The sequence below is a fragment of the Pelobates fuscus genome, chromosome 5, assembly GCF_036172605.1.
Source record: "Pelobates fuscus isolate aPelFus1 chromosome 5, aPelFus1.pri, whole genome shotgun sequence".
In the NCBI taxonomy this organism is placed as follows: domain Eukaryota; kingdom Metazoa; phylum Chordata; class Amphibia; order Anura; family Pelobatidae; genus Pelobates; species Pelobates fuscus.
In genome coordinates this window covers 215,793,155-215,813,017 of record NC_086321.1, presented here as the reverse complement: position 1 = coordinate 215,813,017, position 19,863 = coordinate 215,793,155, and the positions used below count along the sequence as shown (strand labels likewise).

The 19,863-nt window shown below is 40.6% G+C and overlaps 1 protein-coding gene across 1 annotated transcript in view; it reads left to right on the top strand.

The window, feature by feature from the left end:
* Positions 1-19,863, top strand: part of PCSK5 (proprotein convertase subtilisin/kexin type 5) — a 399,481-nt gene that overhangs the window by 366,890 nt on the left and 12,728 nt on the right. Inside the window, exons 28-35 of the mRNA XM_063455029.1 lie at positions 4,553-4,636; positions 5,633-5,813; positions 8,394-8,611; positions 8,981-9,217; positions 9,761-9,988; positions 11,673-11,847; positions 16,829-17,046; positions 17,549-17,649. Of these exons, the coding sequence (XP_063311099.1) occupies positions 4,553-4,636; positions 5,633-5,813; positions 8,394-8,611; positions 8,981-9,217; positions 9,761-9,988; positions 11,673-11,847; positions 16,829-17,046; positions 17,549-17,649 (1,442 nt within the window). The remainder of the gene's footprint in view (positions 1-4,552; positions 4,637-5,632; positions 5,814-8,393; positions 8,612-8,980; positions 9,218-9,760; positions 9,989-11,672; positions 11,848-16,828; positions 17,047-17,548; positions 17,650-19,863) is intronic.

Genomic DNA, 19,863 nt, shown 5'->3' with positions numbered 1-19,863 from the left:
ATCAGCAGACAGCGCGCGAGGGAGCAGAGCGGTGAGGTTAGAGCTCCCTCGCCGCGTCTGATCACAGCACTGCCGCACGCCGCCCAGCAGCCCAGTAGCCCCACTGAACCCCAGGGAATGGTTATCATCCACACCAGCTCTCCAGGTAGGGAGGCTGGGTGGAAAAGGTTTATTTCTAAAATAATTAGTAAAGTTATGTGATGTGTCTGTGTGTGAGTGTCTGTGTCTGTGTGTGAGTGTCTGTGTCTGTGAGTGACAGTGTGTGTGTGAGTGTCTGTGAGTGACAGTGTGTGTGTCTGTGAGTGACAGTGTGTGTGTCTGTGAGTGACAGAGTGTGTGTCTGTGAGTGACAGTGTGTGTCTGTGAGTGACAGAGTGTGCGTCTGTGGAGGGGGCGGAAAAATGCATCTTCGCGTATGTACCTAAAAATCCAAGCACCGGCCCTGCATAGTACAACAATATATAGCACAGTTACCTCTCATACGTTTGTTTGAGCAGGGCCTTCTTCACATCTTTTTCTGTTAATATTTTGTGTCAACTATTTGACACTATAAAAATAATATTATAACAATGTCAAGGTTGTATTCTCAATTGAGAGTTGGTGTGAGGCGTGGAAAAAAAAAGGTCTTAATCTATTAATTTGCAAAAATTGTATCTTGTCCCTACTCGTATTAGTCTTGCTGTTGCTGGAGATGTTTTCAGACTCAGGGTACACTGTATCACATATGGTGTAATGCCCTAAGCTCTACGAGATTAACGATGAAGTCACCAAAACTTTTGACATTTTTCATTAAATTTTCTCTTTAAAACCTAAGATGAATAAACATAGTAAATGTTTAACAATTAATTTTGTCCTTGCTATAAAAAATCTGTATTGCCAGGGATTGGCCGAAAAGCTTGGCGCGCAATAATTAACCACATATGATATCAAGGATAACAAAAGTAGAAGAGAAACCTGCTCATGAGCTTACAATCCAGAGGTGAATTGTACAATGAGGCAAAAGGTTGTGAGGATAGAATACAATTGTGAATTAACAGGAATGTATACATGATTGTACCAATATAATTATTTTTAAATAACACTATAGCACCTCAATTTTCTTCCCCCTCCAATAGTTATTAGGGGTTTTTTAGTAAATCAATTAATTTAACCATTTTGCTCATCTGTAATCCAGCTTCAAGACAACATCTTCTTCCCAGCCTTATTCCCCTCCGCTGATGCTTCTCAAAGAGAAGCATTGATTGAATGTTCGACATCCTCATGCAATGCGTGAAGACAACAAACATCAAGAAACAAGTTTGACACAATTCTGCATGCAGTAACACCATCTAGTGGCTGTCATGATAAACAGACCAGAGGTGCATTTAGCCCCGCAATGTAAACATTGCTGTATCTCTGAAACGAGAGAGTAGAATGGTAGGAGCACTGCACTGAGACCACTTAATTGCGATTAAGTGGTCTGGGTGCTTATAGTGTCCTTTTAAGTATAGTGTATACAGTGAGTAGTGAGCTGCTTCTCACTTTAACTTATTTGTTTTCACAATTTACTTGACAGGCGCACAGTCGGATTTACCGGCATATGCGCTAACCTTACCCTGAACCTCATTAAGACACTGACACAGGTGATACTGTTGGAAATATTAGCCCATAGCTTATTAATTATTAATTAATTAATTAATTAAATAAGGTATAACAGATAAGTATTATTAAAACCAACATCCCCCCATATACAGTAGTAATGTTTCCCCGGCAATGACCCAGCAACAATAACAATAAATAACAATCTAATTATATATTAACACAGAAACTGGCCTTCCGATATGACCACATTTCCACCAGATTAAATTGTAGGGGGGGGGCCGGGCCGGGCCGCCAAGCGGAGCGGCAGCACACCAAACCAGCTCCCGCTATAAATCACTTAAAACCCCAATTATAAAACCTAAAACTCCACCAGCAATCAAGAACATACCGGGAGCTGAGCGGCAATGCACCCTGGAGTGGAGTGAAGGGATTTCTGACCCGCCAACAGTGAGCACTGAGCATGGTAGCAACATGAGGCCCTCGACTACATGAGCACACGAGGCCCACAACACGCGGTGACAGAGAGGGAGACGGGGACCCCGGCCCGGCCCCGCTCCCCCCCCCCTGGCCGGTGGGGGTGATCCCGGCCTGAGAGTCCAGACTTCAGAAGCTGGGGGAGGAGACCCATCCATTGGGAGCCCGTCGGGAGGCACCTGAGACCAGGATGACCGGAAGGCGACTTACACCCGCACAGCCCCATGGTGGACTCGGCAAACCTATGGCGGGAACATACGCTGATGCACCTTGGCCCGCGGAATGTCGGATCCTGCGGCTGAACTTCCCCGGGCGGCAGACCGGTAGGCACGGAGCCGGCCCGGACATCCGGATTTGGTGGTGGTCCTGGAGAAGATGCCCCCGGTTCTGTGAGCCCTGTGGGGCTGGGATGCGCGGGCCCCCTGGCGGACCGGTGGCCGGGGGGACGCGCCGGCACCAAGCGTGTGACTGGAATGTGGTGAGGCATGACAGGGCTGGAGCTCCGGGAGGACCCCACTGGGACTGGGGAGGTGCAGGAGACAGGCGCCATGCGGACCTACTGGGGGGGGAACCGCTGGACTGCCAGAGTCTCTGAGTGCCCACAGCGCAGAGGGGCTCCACGCTGACACGGGGTCCTGCCTTTGGGAGGGAAAGAGGGGGGTCCGCAGACTGGGGGAGCCGGGGGGACTCAGAGACACGCAACATGTCCGCTACACGTGGTGACCGAGGGAGATCCATGGTACAGACACCCAGAGCCTACTGACTCCACGCAATACAACCTCCCCCCATCGGGCATCTTATCGCCCACCCAGCGAAGTGACTTAAGCAAGTGGTTAATATGACTGTGTGAGTGGTTAACATAAATTTGCATGTCCTCACAGAATGTAAGGAATGTTGGCCAAATTCTATAATTATTATAGCACTAAGTATTTTTGATGAGCAGTAATGGCCTTAGAGGCCAAAGTCCGATAACAAGTACCAACGCTCAGTGGAATAAGTAGAGGCGCAGTTATACTACCAAAAGCTGAGAACTAACACGGATTAGCTTGGCGTAACAATACGCAACACACACTTATAACCCAATCTAGAAACGCATACGCAGTTTATACTACAGTGCCCCCGTGGGCTAAAGTTTAATGTCGTTAATTATTGCTTGCATAACAACCTGATCACTGCATTATGATGAATATCTACACGTCCACACCTTAGCTTAAAATTGAATATGCCCTGCATGTTATACACATCTTACATTACTTCACTGACGATAAAAGGAGACACTCGAAGAGCCCACGCATGCTTTAGCTTTCTAGCCTTAACCCGACATAACTATACAAGGTATTGTGGATAGATGAATACTCTACACTATTGACTTAAAACCTGGTTAAACATTGTTACTACAGACCCTACTAACTTGCATACTACCATATTGCCTTGCCACATAGCCATGAGGAGGTAGCCTACGACATAAGCTAACAGCTAACGTTTAATGACGGAGTACAGCTCAGTCTAAACGAGTCCCGGACAGATACCTATAATAAGCGGACGAAGTGTAGCAAACAATACAGCTTGAAGAGCACTACCCACTTCTCTCTACAGTATAGCCTTAAGGACATACAGGTTATTGTTAGCGTTACAGTTATGTGTTAGAAAATTGTTGGCAATTAAACCGGACCGAATCACTCCTGTGCAGTAAGCTATACCAACAATGGTTAAATACAACTGATTTAGAGATGCCTATATCATTAGCCATATATGCCTTTACGCGGGCGACCGCACGCATTATATGTTTGTTATCTGACCTCTGCGAAGGCAACAATGCACTAACACATGATCTGACATACACGCCTCTGCGCAGGCGACTATCTGCTCTCATTTACATGTCCTGATCAACAAGCCTCTGCGTAGGCGACTGATTGCCTCAACAGTGATGTGTTTGATATCCGCGTTTAAATTGAGACGACAATAAAAATATTTAAAAAAACAAAAAAAATTGTAGGGGTGTACCAAGGCACCACTATACCCCCAGGTTCGAAGCCACTGAAAGGCTGGAACCTACCAACCAAGTGTAACACTGCCTAATACAGACTAAACCTCAGGATGCCCACTTCCATCTACCCCCCGATTTAACCTGGCCATTCCCCACCGTTGTGAAGGAAACGGGAAAAATTTTACCTAACCAAATTCAGGGAGGGTGAGAGGGTCAACTAACAGGTACGTTTTGGTTTAGTTAAGATGTCCACTTTATAAAATGGCCGGTATAAATACTCCCATCGTAACTCCACCCCCAGCTTACTAGCTGTCACTCAACTTCCCCTAGCTGTTATGCCTACCTCCTGACTCTGTCAAGGCCCACTCCCCTAGCTGTGCTGTTCCATGGGCTATATATTTGATACTCATTTTAAAGCAACATGAAATATCTTGTCACTATTTTAAATAATAATAAACAACATGTATGTATATCTTAAAGAAAACTTTTTATTTTATGTTATATTCACAGCAGAAAAAAATAACTTTCTACCATGTGATTCATCATGCAAGACCTGCAATGTATCGGATACATCATGCACTTCATGCCCACAAGGTAAAGTTTAATGGCTAATCTTAATTTTCTACCTGGGGGAAAAAAACATGATCAATGGTAAAAATGCACTTCTAGTACCACGGTCACTACAATAGTGGTGGAACATACTCCTATGTGATCACCTGACCTCTGCCATGGACTTATAAAGCATAGTTCTATCCAGACGGAGTCACACCCTTCCAGTACTGGGAAGCACTCCATTGAAAGACAGACAAGGGAGTCAGTACAGCAAAATGTCATAAATGTAGGTAAACAAAATTCAAATACATTGGGGAAAATGAGCTGTGTGGTAACTGCAATTAGCCTGGCTCTATACAAAATGTATTCCATATGTTTGTGATAGGTTCTATTTTTATTTATTTATTTTTTGTAGGGGGTGTTATTAATTTAGGATAGATTGTGTATGCTATTATTGAAACCTGATGTATTGCATAAATATGTAATTTAAAGTTTTACCATAGCTGTTAAAAGTAGTCTTTTAAACGTTTATTTGCTAAACAGTAAATTGACAACCTCATTGCAAAATGGCTGACAAAATGGCTAAGTTTGATTGTATACACAGAATGATACAGATTGTCTTATTCGTGCCAAGTGTGTTTTTGATTGCACATGCATGTTTTATCAGTTTTTATAGATTCTATCTGGTGTAAAAGAGAAATGTGATGGTTGGCAGGTATGCAATAAACTCTTATAGTTTTGAATTGCCCATATCATGACTCTATGTGTCAGAGATTAAGCAACATGACCCTCTGTCAGAGTTTGTAAAATCTGCCAACCCAGACTCTGCTAAACTGGCAGTCAACCACCCTCCTCATCCAAAAATAAATATTGTTCATATTTATTGTGGAAGCCTGGTATCAATTATACCTAATGTACTTGGAGCAATGCAATAAAGTGTGACCTTTTAGTTAATGCACATTTCCAATGACAATAGATTTTCTGTTGTCATGTCGAGATTAAATGATTATAATGCATGTGTTTTAACTCATGTTTCAGAAACATACCTCTTTGAACAGAGCTGCACAGACTCCTGCCCAACAGGGACATTCAGCAATGGAAAGGATAGACGCTGCGAGAAATGTACAGTTGGCTGTGAAATATGTGCCGAAGGTGACATCTGCGTCAAGTGCTCCAATAATTACCTGTATAATGGGAGATGTCTAAAGACGTGTCCAGAGTAAGTTCTTCATGTTTATACGGGTTATTATTTCTAATTTTAAGGGTTCTATGTATTGAGGAGGCCTATCTTAGGCATTAGCTGCCCCCCAAATTAAAACATGTCTTTACCGGTGTATCTTGTAACCCCCCTTTTAAATTTCTTGTCCTATTTAGTATATTTTAGTGTCTTGCACCCCCTTGTGTGTCTCTTACAACCCCCTTTTGTATCTCTTATTTCCCCCAGACACCTTGTGTGTCTATTTCATTCCCCCAGCCCCTTTCTATGGCTCTCTTTCCCCAGCTAGAGGCTGGGCGGGAGGAGGGGGCAGGGGCTGTAGAGGGGGGGCGGTGGTAGAGAGAGGGCAGGGGCTGTAGGGGGGGGGGGACAAAGGCTGTAGATGGGGCAAGGGCAGTGGTGAGGGCCCATGAACTGTAGAGGTGGGTACAAGGGCTGTGGCAGTGGCAGGGGCAGGGGACAGGGCTTGTAGAGTGGGGCACACAGACTGCTTGAAAAAAAGATTGAGTAACAAAAGAAAAACTAAAGCATATCTTCCTCTTCCTCCCCCCTCCCTGGGGCTTACCTTGGGGCAGGGAGAAGGAAACCTTATGGTGGTCTTGTGGAACAGGAGCCTGTAGGTTGAAGCCTGTAGACCCAGTCAGGTCCTCTGGGGAGTCTGGGAGAAGAGCAGTGGAAGTCACGCCCTCCTCCTGACATCATCAGAAGGAGCTGGCTGCCTTCACTGCCATGTTACTGCTGTGTACTGCCTGCAGGGAGATGGAGGTGATTTTAAAAAATTGAGGCCACAGCCAGAGATAGGGAATTCTGATTTGTCTGCCCCCCTGCTCTGTTGCAATAAGGCGGCCTGTGCCACCTTATAGACGCGCCGCCCCTGTGTCAGACAATCAGGAAATTATTTGACATAAACAAGTGCTTTCCTGGTTCCCAGAAAATACCTTGACCTCAATGGCATTAAAACTTCCACATTATCAATGTCAGTTTTATTCACTCTGGACATAATTGGTTGCATTTGACCCAAACACAACTGTCCAGGCTGGACGAAATTTACAGTTCGCAGTGTAAAAGTGTTAATTCCTCATTATCAATGAGACTGAGGAGGGAGCGGTGCCAAGAGCCAGGAAGAGTCCGAGTCAATGTAAAATTTGTCCTAAATCTCACTAATCTAAGCATTATATCCATGTGATTCCTTGCCCTTAATTACCTTCTACTATTGCTAGTCTTTAACCCAATCCCTAAGCACTCTACACAGTGGTGGGTAGTTCTCTCTTGTAGAGTGCAACACAGTAGTAGTAGGTTAAAAGAAAACAATATCGGAGCTGGTTGACTATCTGCTCCCACTCCTTAGATGAACTTTCGCCTGAGCGCCAAGAACATGTTGTTCCTGTAACCGACATTTTGTTTTGTTTTAATAGTCAGATCAGCAAGTTGGTATATCTTGTTATATTTTATGTGTATTGCTAATTGATGTTAAGCCTCAGTTTTAATTTTTTTAGCGAGCAAAGCACCTTCTCAAATGTAAGTCCTGTTGAATACACACCCAGTGTTTAGGTCCTACTTTATGAATATGTAAGCTTTCAGTTTTATCCAACTGCCTTGGGTCCTATTCGTCTTGTTTCATTTAAAAAAAAGTGTGCAGTCTATTAAGTGTGTCTTATCTGAAGTTGTTGTTTTTTTTTTATCTTATGACCAATCTTTTATTTCTGAGAAAACATTTGGGATGTATATTTGTACATCAAAAATAAAAGTTTACAAAAGAAAAAAAAAAAGGAAACATTCACCATGCAGTGATCACAAGTTAAATGTCTGTTTTCTTTCATTTTACTGTGAATGAATTGGTTAGTCATATGAATGATATATTAATGTAAAGGACAGACAACTCACCCTCTAGGTGTCTCAACCAGCAATCTTCACTAACATTTCCAAATGTGTCTTCTTAAAGGCCTCTGTGGTCCAAAAACGTGCCTTTCTGTCAATCTAGACAAAACAACAAATTCACATGTTTTTACGACCACTAAATGACTCTACTTTATATTCTTGCTGTATTATAAATTTCATTACAAGGTCTTTCTATCTATATTTTAAAAAAGAAAAACTACCACAACAAGAAGACATAATCTTAAATTAGAGGGGCAAAGGTTTAAAAATAATATCAGGAAATATTACTTTACAGAGAGGGTAGTGGATGCATGGAATAGCCTTCCAGCTGTAGTGGTAGAGGTTAACACAGTGAAGGAGTTAAGGCATCCTATAGACTGGAAGCTCGTTTGAGCAGGGCCCCCATCATTCTATTGTTCCTGTAAGTATTTGTAATTGTCTCATTTATTGTTAAATCTCACCCTTTGATTATATTATCAAGCGCTACGGAATATGCTGGCGCCATATAAATACCAGTAATAATAATAATAATAGGATAGGCATAAGGCTTTCCTAGCTATAAGATAAGGCCAGGGACTAATGAAAGTATTTAGAAAATTGGGCAGACTAGATGGGCCGAATGGTTCTTATCTGCATTCACATTCTGCATTTCTAGCTATATTTCTCATTACATTGTCTTCTTTTTTCCCATCATGCTTTGCACAGAGGGTTCTTTGGACTGAAAGGAAACTGCACAAAATGCAGCCAGGAATGTAAAACATGTGCCCAAAGTGCTAATTTCTGCTTGTCATGTGAAAGGCCAAAGGTGCTTGAGCAAACCACTTGTAAAGCTGCTTGTTCCGATAGTCACATTGACATTGATGGTGTTTGTGAACATTGCCCTTCTGACTGTTTGACGTGTGCCGATGAGCAAATATGCACAGGTACAACAGGTGTCTCTCTTACTCTCTCACTGTGTCTCTAGCTATTTCCAACTGTGTCACTCCCCTATAACCTCTTTTTCTCTCACTCCCACTGTGTCCCTCTCTTGCACTGTCTCTTTCCTTCATCCACTATTACCTGTTATTGCCTGCTATGTGCTACAGGTTAGTAACTGAACAGCACTGCCATATCATCTTAAAGAAATACAGTGTCAAATGTTAATATGAAGAATACCCTCTGGGGAGCGATGCTTGAAATGGAGAGAGAATATTTATAACAATTTAGAATAATGCGGATATTTAGAATTTTTCTACACAATTAAAAATTATTTACATAGCACCTGAACATTAAAGCTTTTTGTTTGTTTTTAGCCTGTCTTCCTGGTTATTTCCTTTATGAGGACAAATGTCTGCTCTTTTGTCCTGATGGCTATTATAATGAAGTCGGAAAGTGCATGCCTTGTGATCCAATGTGTGCAAAGTGCAATGGGCCACTCAGTGATGACTGTGAGGAGTGTTCCAGCCATAGCTATGTTTTGTATAATGGCCGATGCTTTAAGACCTGCCCAAAGAGGACTTATTATGATGTGTTTACCAAAGATTGCCAAGGTAAGTGCTAGATATAACAATTCTCAATGTTTGCATTTCTGTAATGTTAACATAGCTCCAATAGTCATAATGAATAGCATTTTAATGGTGAGTAAAGTTTTATGAGGAAATAATGGCATTAATGGGTTTTGGAGACATCATAATATACCACAAGAGCAAAGGTCAAGAAATATATGGATCCCTCCAGAAACAACAAGATGGCATTATTTTCCTACAATATGCTGTTACCTATAATGTATTATGTTATATATTATACATTTATAAAACAAAATACATTATTTAAAAAGGACACTTTAAGCATTGTAACCAGCATGCATTGCATAGCTTATGGCGCAGGGAATTTGCTTGTCCCCATCTCTTTGCACCATACAAATATTTGTGTACAGTTGACCGTAGGCACACTCCATAGGCACACAATGTGCGTGCCCTCCCCTCTATGGCTCTCTAAGATAGACTAAAATATATTTTTCTCTCTCTCTTGCTCTACATATAGAGTACATTGAATTAATTATTATTTGTATCCTTCTAATTTGCCTCTTCTAGACTGTGACACTACATGTGAGTCCTGTTCTTCTGCTACATCTTGTGATGAATGTAAACACGATCTTTCTAAAAACAGTAAAGGTGAATGTGTATCATATAAGGATTGCTCTCTCTATGAGTACTTACAGGAGCATAGGGGATGTCGGCCATGTCATAAGCAATGCTTGAGGTGTACAGGGCCAAGTTCAGAACAGTGCCTAAGCTGCAAAGATGGTCTCTACCTTCTTGGTAAGTGCCACACCAAAATGTAATGAGTTAATCTGTGGTCTGTACTCTGTTTATTGTTTCTAATAGTGAATATCCATAGACTCCTTATAATGAAACATGTGTACATGCTTTTGATGTAATATTTAGATGTGCACTGATCTATAGCCTATGGCTCCCTCTCATGTGCTTCACTATTAATAACAGGGAACACCAAAAAATATGAACTCATCTCTCTGCATTCTCTTTTTCCTGTTGTCTGCTCCTCCCCTTTGTTACTGCTCTATGTGCTCACATCCTGGCATAATTTTTTACGCTTAATGCTGTCGCCCTGCGTAATTTTATGGTACCTCTGACACATGTCAATTTTGACACACATGATCCTGCATTGCATCCTAATAGCAATGTTACTCTTGCAAGTTTTGGTGTCAAAATGATGACCGTTGGCCGATAGGGTATATTTCTCTACTTTCCAATTTGCATTGAAATAAATAAATGCTCAAATAGGACAGTCTAGTCTTTATATAACATAAATGTGATCACTTTGTCTTTAGAATTGTCTTTATTACATCCCACTCACATTTTAGTGAGCCTGCACATGACTGGCTCAGGTATACCAGCTCTAGAAGGATAAGACTTCTAAGGGAAGCTTCAGATCTTCAATCCTCCCAGTAAATAAATGGTGAAGATAACACTTGATCACTGTGATGATTCTATACTTGAAGGACTGTGATGCAGCCTTCTCACTAATACACAAATATGTCCCGTCTAGGCCCCTACGCGCTGCTGGAGACCTACGTCTAACCTCTGTTCATACACCTACCTCTGATGCTCACCCTAAAGACTTCTCTGGGGCTGCACCGTTCCTATGGAACGCCCTTCTCCTCTCTGTCAGACTTTCACCCAGTCTCCACTCCTTCAAAAAATCTTTGAAAACTCAGTTCTTTAGGAAAGCAAATCAATTAATCTGTCAACAGCTTTCCCTCCCCGCACCCTGATTCCGCTCCTGCAACTGTCATCAAAACAAAACACTAAGTCCTCAATGAACACTATCCTACCAACCTACTTTTCTACCCTACCCTTACCTTTTATTTTACTATAGCCCACTCCCACTAGTATGTAAGCTCATTGAGCAGGACCCTCAATCACACTGTTCCTGTGCGTCAAACTTGTCTGGTTACAAATACGTGTCTGTTAGTCCACCCATTGTATAGCCCTGCAGAATTTATTGGCGCTTTATAAATAATAATACTATTAATAATAATAATGATTTTTATATTTAAATAAATTTGCTTGCTTTACTCTAACTTGCTGCCTGTTATCTTTGTTTTCGTTACACCCCCTCCCCCCCCCCCACCACCACCACCACCCATCCTATCCTGCTTTTCTTCCAACCCTCACACCTGTATTATTCACTTCCATATTTCTGACTATCAGAATCTGAGTGGATTTAATCTATGTTTGTGAAGCACATGATAGTGAATACATGTGAGAAGATCAGTGAATGGAGCAGGGAAATAAAAGATCTTTAATAATAAAATGGATGTCACAGTAAGGATATCTTGCATGAATTAACAGGCAACCACTGAATGTATATAGTCAATAAATGTGAAAATGTACAGCGTAAATGCACAATAATAATAATTATTATTATTATAGTGTTTGCTGGTCAACCAAACAATGTGATGTTTTGCTTGATTATTCTCAGATTCTACCTGTATGAAGGAATGCCCAGATGGATATTACAAAGGTGAAGAAAACCGCTGCCTCCCCTGCCACGGAACATGTAGCACATGTAGTGGGAGAAGTAGTACTAGCTGTATGTCTTGTAAAGCTGACAGGTATTTCCTGGGTCACTCCTGCAAGGAGGTCTGCATCCCAGGGTACGTGCCGTATTTATATGCTCAGAATTCTCAACCATATATTGTAATACAAATAATAACTAAAACTTCTCCAGGGCACATTAGGTTCTTCACGCAGCATTGCTTACTATTAAAGTTCAATTAATATTAATTAGAAATTTCAGTCTGGCTGCCTTTAGAGGAACAGTCCATGTAGCATAATCACTAAAGCTTGTTATAATGGTTATGGTTCTAGTCGGCTATTCAGGCCACCCCATATTTTTTTCTTAAACTGTTTTCAAGTTTGTTGACCAAATCCTGGGTTCCCCTAGAAACCAAAATGATGTTTGCCTATTTTTCATAATGCTCAAGCTGAATTTACACTTACACATTAGCAATATCAATGACATAAGCCCTTTAGGTAGACAGACAGATAAAAAAGACAGGTAGAATGATAACAGACTGATAAACAGGTAGACAGACAGAAAGATGGATAGACATATGGGTAGATGGACAGACAGACTATGTAGGTGTTTTGTTCATTATGCATGGGTCATTGGAAAGATGGATGGATGGATTGATGGATGGTCTTGTGTCTGTCAACATTATTTTTGTATGTCAATTACTCTTTGTTAAATTTCTCCATTGTATGACTGGAATGTGTTAAATAAATGCTGGTGTTATCAAATGCTAAAATTTATGACATACTTCACAACATTTAGAGATTTGTCATTGTGATGGTTCGGTGGGCCTACAGTGGGGTGTCTCAAGTGATGAAACTTTTATAACTGGCAATGCCCAAAATAAGTGGACTGACACAGAAAGTGGGTGGGCTCTCCAACTAAAATGGCAATTCAGGCTGGCCCCTCAACATACAGGACCATGCCGATAACAATGCTGAAGAGCTCTCTGCATAGTCGTAATGCCCGCTGCACAGCGTGAGCACGTCTAATGATGCACTTGCACTGTGCGGCCTGAAGACAGTTACCTGTCTTCAGGCCGCACAGTGCAAGTTGACAGATTTTCCTGGATGTGGGAAATCTGTCAACTAAATATGGATGGTGGGACAGAACCATAAAATAGGGATGTCCTTCCAAAAGCGGGATAATTGAGAGGTCTGTAATAGTAGTGGAAGGTGCAGTTTATTTCCTTTTTTGTATACTAATATCTGTCTTATATTAAAAGTAAGTACCGTACTCAAAAATCTAACAAGCAAAAAAACTTTTTATGGTGAGGCCAACCATAGTTAACTTCACCACGTCTTGCGTATTATCTTTGAACCTGCATTTTAAAATGTGGGGAAAATGAAAAAGAATACAACCCAGTCTGATCTTTCTGCTCATTACTCCTATATATTTATTTTACTGACCCACTCTGCAACCAACATTTCTAATTTTCAGTCATAAACAATAGGATTTCGGTAATAATGCTTGCTTATCCCCATTCACTCATGCACATAAACCCCAGCAGAAAGACTCCACATGAGTGCGCTGCCCGTATCAAACACAGAAACACATAGAGACTGCATTAATCATGCTCACTACATTGCAATCTGGAGCCCTAAAAGAGCTTATAGTTTATAATCTAAAGAGACAGCTTTTGGAATGGTTCTCCAGGTAATTTAATGCAAAGACTAAGAAAATAAATACTATTGCGAGTTACAAAGTCCCAATAAAGTTCTCCAAATGGGCTCACAGTTGACATCCTTTAAGGATTATTTTATATTTTGGAAAGAAGAATATCCTTAGGCACTAAGTCTGCAAAAAAAAAAAAAACGTTAGACCAGAGCTGTATTTTAATAAGAGGTAGAAATGCTATCGTTAGAGGAATACATTCGCCTTTTGATCCATTTGGAATCAGATTTGAAGCAGGGATATGATAAACAGACCTTGCAGAATGTAATTATTTTGTCTAGTCTAGCGCAAGGTGACCCAGAGCTTTATCATGTGCAGATTAATTTTGGAAAAATATTAGAACACACCTCCATTCCATAACCTTGCATAGCTTTATGACTTACTCATTGATCCTGTGTGCTGTGTTGCCCTATTTTTATTATAAGCTGTAAAAGGAACTGTGAAATTACCACAGGATGTACGAGCAAGTGAATACAAGAAAGATATTATTTTACTTACAAAACAACATTGCAGCAATATAATAAAAGTAAACCACTCTTCATTATTTTTGGAGATCACAAACCTAAAACTTAAGGTACATATATTTAAAAATCCGGTCCTGTGCTCTGAGCTAGATTATATGTTTAGTTATTTTGATTGAATGGATTGTTTTGTTTTGGAAAGTCTTGTAATCAACTTTTACTCTTATTTTCCCAATTTATATTGCAAAGATGGTTTCTAAAGAAGTTAATTACTGTCCGATCAATACAGAGATGTCTATTCTTATATATATATATATATATATATATATATATATATATTACAATTAGGCTGTCATAGCTATAGAGAATATTGTTAGTTGTACTTGACAAAAGGATTCAGATAAAAATAGGACATTAAATTGGTCACTGTTTACAAATGGCATTTGGTTAATGTATTGCAGGGTAACACTTACCAGGAAAGGGCCCACACGTGGCCCTATGCCCAAACCAGTTCCAGGGCGTTTGGTGCTTTGGACGGTCAACTTTCGGGCGCTTCTGCGGTCACAATATGAGGTGCTCCACCTGGGTCTCGGGTAGCATTTGTTCCCCTTAGTCTCAGGCACCTTCCCTCCAAAAAGCGCTCTCCTGGCGGGTTGCAAAGTTGTTCAAAACCCCGGACCAAGTTGTCCGGGAGCCACATGGTCACCTCATGCCGAAAACAGTACCATAACATTTGCGGCAAAGTCCCGCTGAGGTGACCGGGAACCCACGAAGTCCTCATGCCAAATTTAGTTCCATAACGATCGAAGTTACCTAAGTACCGCTGAGGACAATTCATGGGTTTCTGCATGCGAACAGCTGCCAGGGAGCTAGTGTTCGGTTCCAGTCGATTGAAGGAAAAGTGCCGAACCAGGGGCAGCCAGGGAAAGCTGCTAATGGCGGCTGGGGAGATTTAACTCCTGAGCAGGGTCTTTGTATGTGGCCCCTAGTCCTTGGGCAGGAGGCTAGCTAGCAGGCTCCTCCAGAAGCTCATGGCATCGGCACGTTTGCAACACACACCCTAATGAAATGGGCTGTGCACACCTATGCATAGCACATGTTAGATTTACTGGAGTCTGGGCAAATGAGCTGCCCAGGCAGACCCAGCAAAGAGCCTTAATACTGGCCAGTCGGCCAGACTACTGTAGAGGCAGGCACTCAGGGATGGGGCATATGTGATGTCATGACATGGGTGGATGATATGGGTAGAACATTCATTGTGCTGCCACAATATATGGGGGGTGGGGGCGGCAAATCCTTACAACCGGCCAGCATAATATTCAATGAGACTCCACTGAGCAGGTAGCAATTCTGCAGTTTCCAATAAATGGCAGTCACTAGATGCTCTTCCTCATTAAAGTCCTTAGATCTTTGCAGGTCTTCACATTCTCCATCTTCACAGGAAGCTCATCCAATGTTTCTCAAAAAAAACATTGAATTTGTGGATTGCAGTGATTTTCGTGCATGGGCCCTATGTCTTCAATGCTTCTCTAAGAGAAACATTGTATTTGACAAAAGTAATCAAAATTGATCCCAATGTCTGCCCCAACTGTCAAAACGCATTAACTTTTTAGGTGGCAGAATGGGTCATTGATCTAAACTAAAACTAAAGTAATAATTTTAACATTAGAGTGCTATTTTACTTTGTTTCCCTATGCAGAAAGGTTGACTTGAATGACTTGACTCTTTCTTTAAATATGCTGCGAGTATGATTCTATTACTTGATTCATTTCATATAATTTATAACTCAGTTACCTGGCCATAAAGGATAATTATTGTTTTCCAATACTACCTTCAATCTTCTTTCTTTATTACACTATGTAGGTAAGATACTGCACTCACATAATATTTAGTTTAAATTTTTTTTTAATCGTTTAAAAATGTCAAAAATATATGTCAAGTAGCAGGGAGAATGAAAGGCTTATTGCATACTTGCTTCACTATATATTACAGCTTAAGCAATATTTTCATTGCATATTAAATGTGGGGGTTGATTTACTGATATAATTTTCACTGCAAGTGATCTTAGTTTTGAACCTGTATTGTCTAGATGCTTGTCATTTTTGACATTTTCAATAAAACATCATGCAGGTATTATGGCTTCAATTAAATATTTTTGGATAATCTTTCCAAATGATTTAATATTTTTGGATACATTTTTAAACAATTTTTTCAAGATGACATTACTAAAACATAAAAATATATCAAAAGATATAAAAAAAAAATTTAAAACAATTTCAAAATATTAAACCATTTTAAAAGTTTATGCAAAAGTATCAAATAATTTGAAAGCTTATCCAAAATATTACACGGGGGCCCATGTAGGTATGGTATCTGACTGGAAGTTAGATATACATCCCAGAAACTTGCACGTGAGGCTTGCATATGAGTGTAATTCCACATATCAGTTTCTAATGTCTTTATAGTTTTGTAAATCTTTATTAAGATCATGATCATTATGTTTGTTTAATTCTCAGGAGTGAAGGACACGCATAATGTTGTAGAAGCAAGTCCATGTAGTTAAAATATGCTAAAGTTTTAATTTTAGCATTGAAGCTGGAATATTTAGAAGAATAATCTTAAGTACAGTTTGACAGTGTCCGGCAAATTTATTTCAGATCTGTGTAATAAACTAATGCAAAAGCTATCAGAAATCAAGAGTGATCTACTTTAACCATTAATTAAAAAAAAAAATATGAGATGGACTTCAACAAAAACTACAGTAAAGAGAGTAAATGAGTCCACTGATCTTTGCATGATTTCAGTTGCTTTGTCGTCAGGGCGGTCACAGCAAAGACCCAATCACCTTACATGCACTCAGCTTGCTCAGGTCAAATAACTCAATGAAAGTGGTTATTGATAATTTATTTTTTTTGTCTTCGGCTTTAGGTATTATGCTGACAATTCAACGGGCAAGTGTGAAAAGTGTGACAAGACATGTGAAAAATGTTCCGGTCCACATTCTACTGACTGTCTCTCCTGCCCCAAGAATTACTTCTTGATGCACAGTAAACAACAGTGTTATAGCTCATGCCCAGAGTCTTACTATGAAAACAAGATGAAGAGGACCTGTGAAAGATGCCACACAAGCTGCAAATCCTGTGATAGTAAGACCATCTATAGCCTGTCTAGGTTCATAATCATTCACAATGGCCAACAATTAATCATCAGAAGAGCATCTGCTCGGTTTAGAGTAAAACTATCTACCTACTAGTCTTTTGAGAAAGAGCAATCAATATAGTCTGTGCCTATTAAGTATTTAATAACGGAATAGGAGAAGAGATGTTTTAAATGCTTTTCTTCAATCTAGATACCAGAATGTGTCACTTCCTCCTAACCAGCATCATTGAAATGAGTGCTCAAGGTGGAGATGTTAGCATATAGATAGTGGTGGCCCTCAATGTGGCTTCTTCTTCAGTCTTTTTACTCTGCTTTACAAATTGTATATAAGAGCAATGAGAAAGGTTACATGAATAGAGAAAAGGTTAAATAAATCAGTTTTTTTTATTTATGTATTTATTCTAATGTTACCTATCCTGTCCAATAATAATAATATGTTTGATATCTAACAAAGCTCCAACTTATACATTTTTTTTTTATTACACACAGGATTTGGGGCTTTTTATTGTACATCTTGCGCATGGGGCTACCAGCTGTTGACAGGAAGTTGTATCTCGGAATGTCTCGCTGGAGAGTATAAAGTCAAAGAGGTATACATTTTTGGCAAAATTGGTCATATTTATTTGATAACAGATTTTTTGAGTTCTTAAAAAAGAACCTTGTTTTCTTCAAGTAACACTAATATCAAGTAACCATAAATGTAAATATCTCCTTCTTGGAGATGAAACAAATGAAGTATTTGGATAACATAATTTCTCTAAGGATAGTAGTCCAAAACATTTCCCCTAATAGCAAACCACAGTGACATCAGAGATGTAACTAGTTTAGAAGTTGTTTTGGAAGGTTTTGACAAAAATTGAATTTGCGCAAACACAGCCTACTGCAGTGTGAGCGTGGCTTGGTTCTGGTGGTGAAAGGGTTAAAATGCGCTATTTGGGTTAAAATCTGCACTAGAATGGAAATAATGATAAAAACGCCTCTTAACATCACCCACATTTACTCCAAGACAATTTATAAATGGGGTGCCTTGATCCTTTAATTAAATTAGAATAAAAACCTACCAAATACAATTTAGCACAATATGTATGCAATTTCAAAACACCAATAAATTGGTCTCTTCAGGTATGTAAGTCTTTACCAGACAAAGGCATAATAATATTATTATGAACAAACAATCACAGTGCATATACTAAAGCAGATGACAAACAAATATTTACACTGACAACAAATAAAAATAAAATTAGGAAATTAACAGAAGTCCTAAATTACTCACTAAGACTGTCAAGAAAAGCTGGTGACTCACTCAAAATTAGATCTTGGTCCCTAGTAAGCACACTCGGTATTTACATATAATTGGATATATACTCTCTGCAAGTTTGTAAGATGGCCCAGAGGTGGTATGGGAGGATGGAGCGCATAACTATCGGAACGATAGGTGACCTCCCCCTTGTGTTTTCAGTTTACGTATACATACAAGAAATGAATGTTAATGACTGGATTTTTTGATACATATCCTAGTGAATTTTTTGTCAAGTTACAGTCAAGTGCAAGCCTCTAATGCCAACAAGCAGCATTTGATACACTTTCTTGTGTTCATCAATTAAGTTTAAACTTTAAAGAGACACTCCAAGCACCATTACTCCTACAGCATGCTGTTTTAATTATGGTGTCAGGAGTGGCCTGGCACCCTCCACCACCAACTGTGAGCAGTCAAATCATCTCAGCCAACAATAAGATCAGTCAGGCGGGCAGTGACCGCGAGAAGCGGTCACGTGTCCCGCCCGACACTAAGAGCGCGCCGCGCGTCTCGGGCGCGCTCTTAAAGGGACAGTGGGAGACTAAATTAGAATCAGTCTCCCATTGGCCCCTGTCATGCCACGTTCCCCATACACTCACGTTTTGGGGGCGTGGATATGACAGGGGCCAATCAAAGTGAACATTAGGGTATTTATACTCACCTGTTTCCTTTGCTCCTTGCCCTATCGTGGTTTCTGTCCAGTTCCCTTTAGTGCTTGTATCGTTCAGTTGTTTTTTTGGTGCTTGACCTTGGCTTTGTTCCTGACTCCGCTCTCTCTTTATCCTTGCTTGCTTATCCGCTGTTTTGTCCTCTGTGTACCAGTCCTCGGCTTGTTCTACGTTACGCTGTCTCTCAGTTCCCTTGACCTCGGCTTGTTCTAGACTCTGTCTTTCTTATACTCGTCCAAGTCCGGCCATTCTAAGGTCCGGTAAGACGAACCCTGGTTTCTTGTCTCTTGACTATCTGAACTATTCCTGCGTGTTGGGGTATATTACCGTGACATTACGATAGGGCCATGGACCCCGCAGGTTTAGGACAACAGATGGCCACTCATGAGGCTAGATTCGCAGAACAGGATCACCGTATGGATCAAATGGCTCAAGCCATCCAGACACTGTTATCCAGATCAGCTCCGGTACCTGTACCTGCGGCTCCTGTAAACCCTATACCAGACACAGCTAATATGCCTAATGCTTCAGCACATCTAACCCCGCCACCTAGGTATGGAGGGGACGCTAAGACATGTAGGGGATTCCTTAATCAAGTGGAATTCCACTTTGAAATGTACCCACGTTCATTTCCCACTGATAGATCTAAGGTGGGTTTTCTTATGCACCAGCTTACGGATAAGGCACTAGAATGGGCAAATCCTATTTGGGAGGCTAATGGGCCTATGGTACACGACTTCAATAGCTTCCTCACAGCGTTTCGTAGAACATTTGACACGACTAAAAGGTCAAAAAATGCCGCCAGGGCATTAATGAGAATAAAGCAAGGATCTAAATCT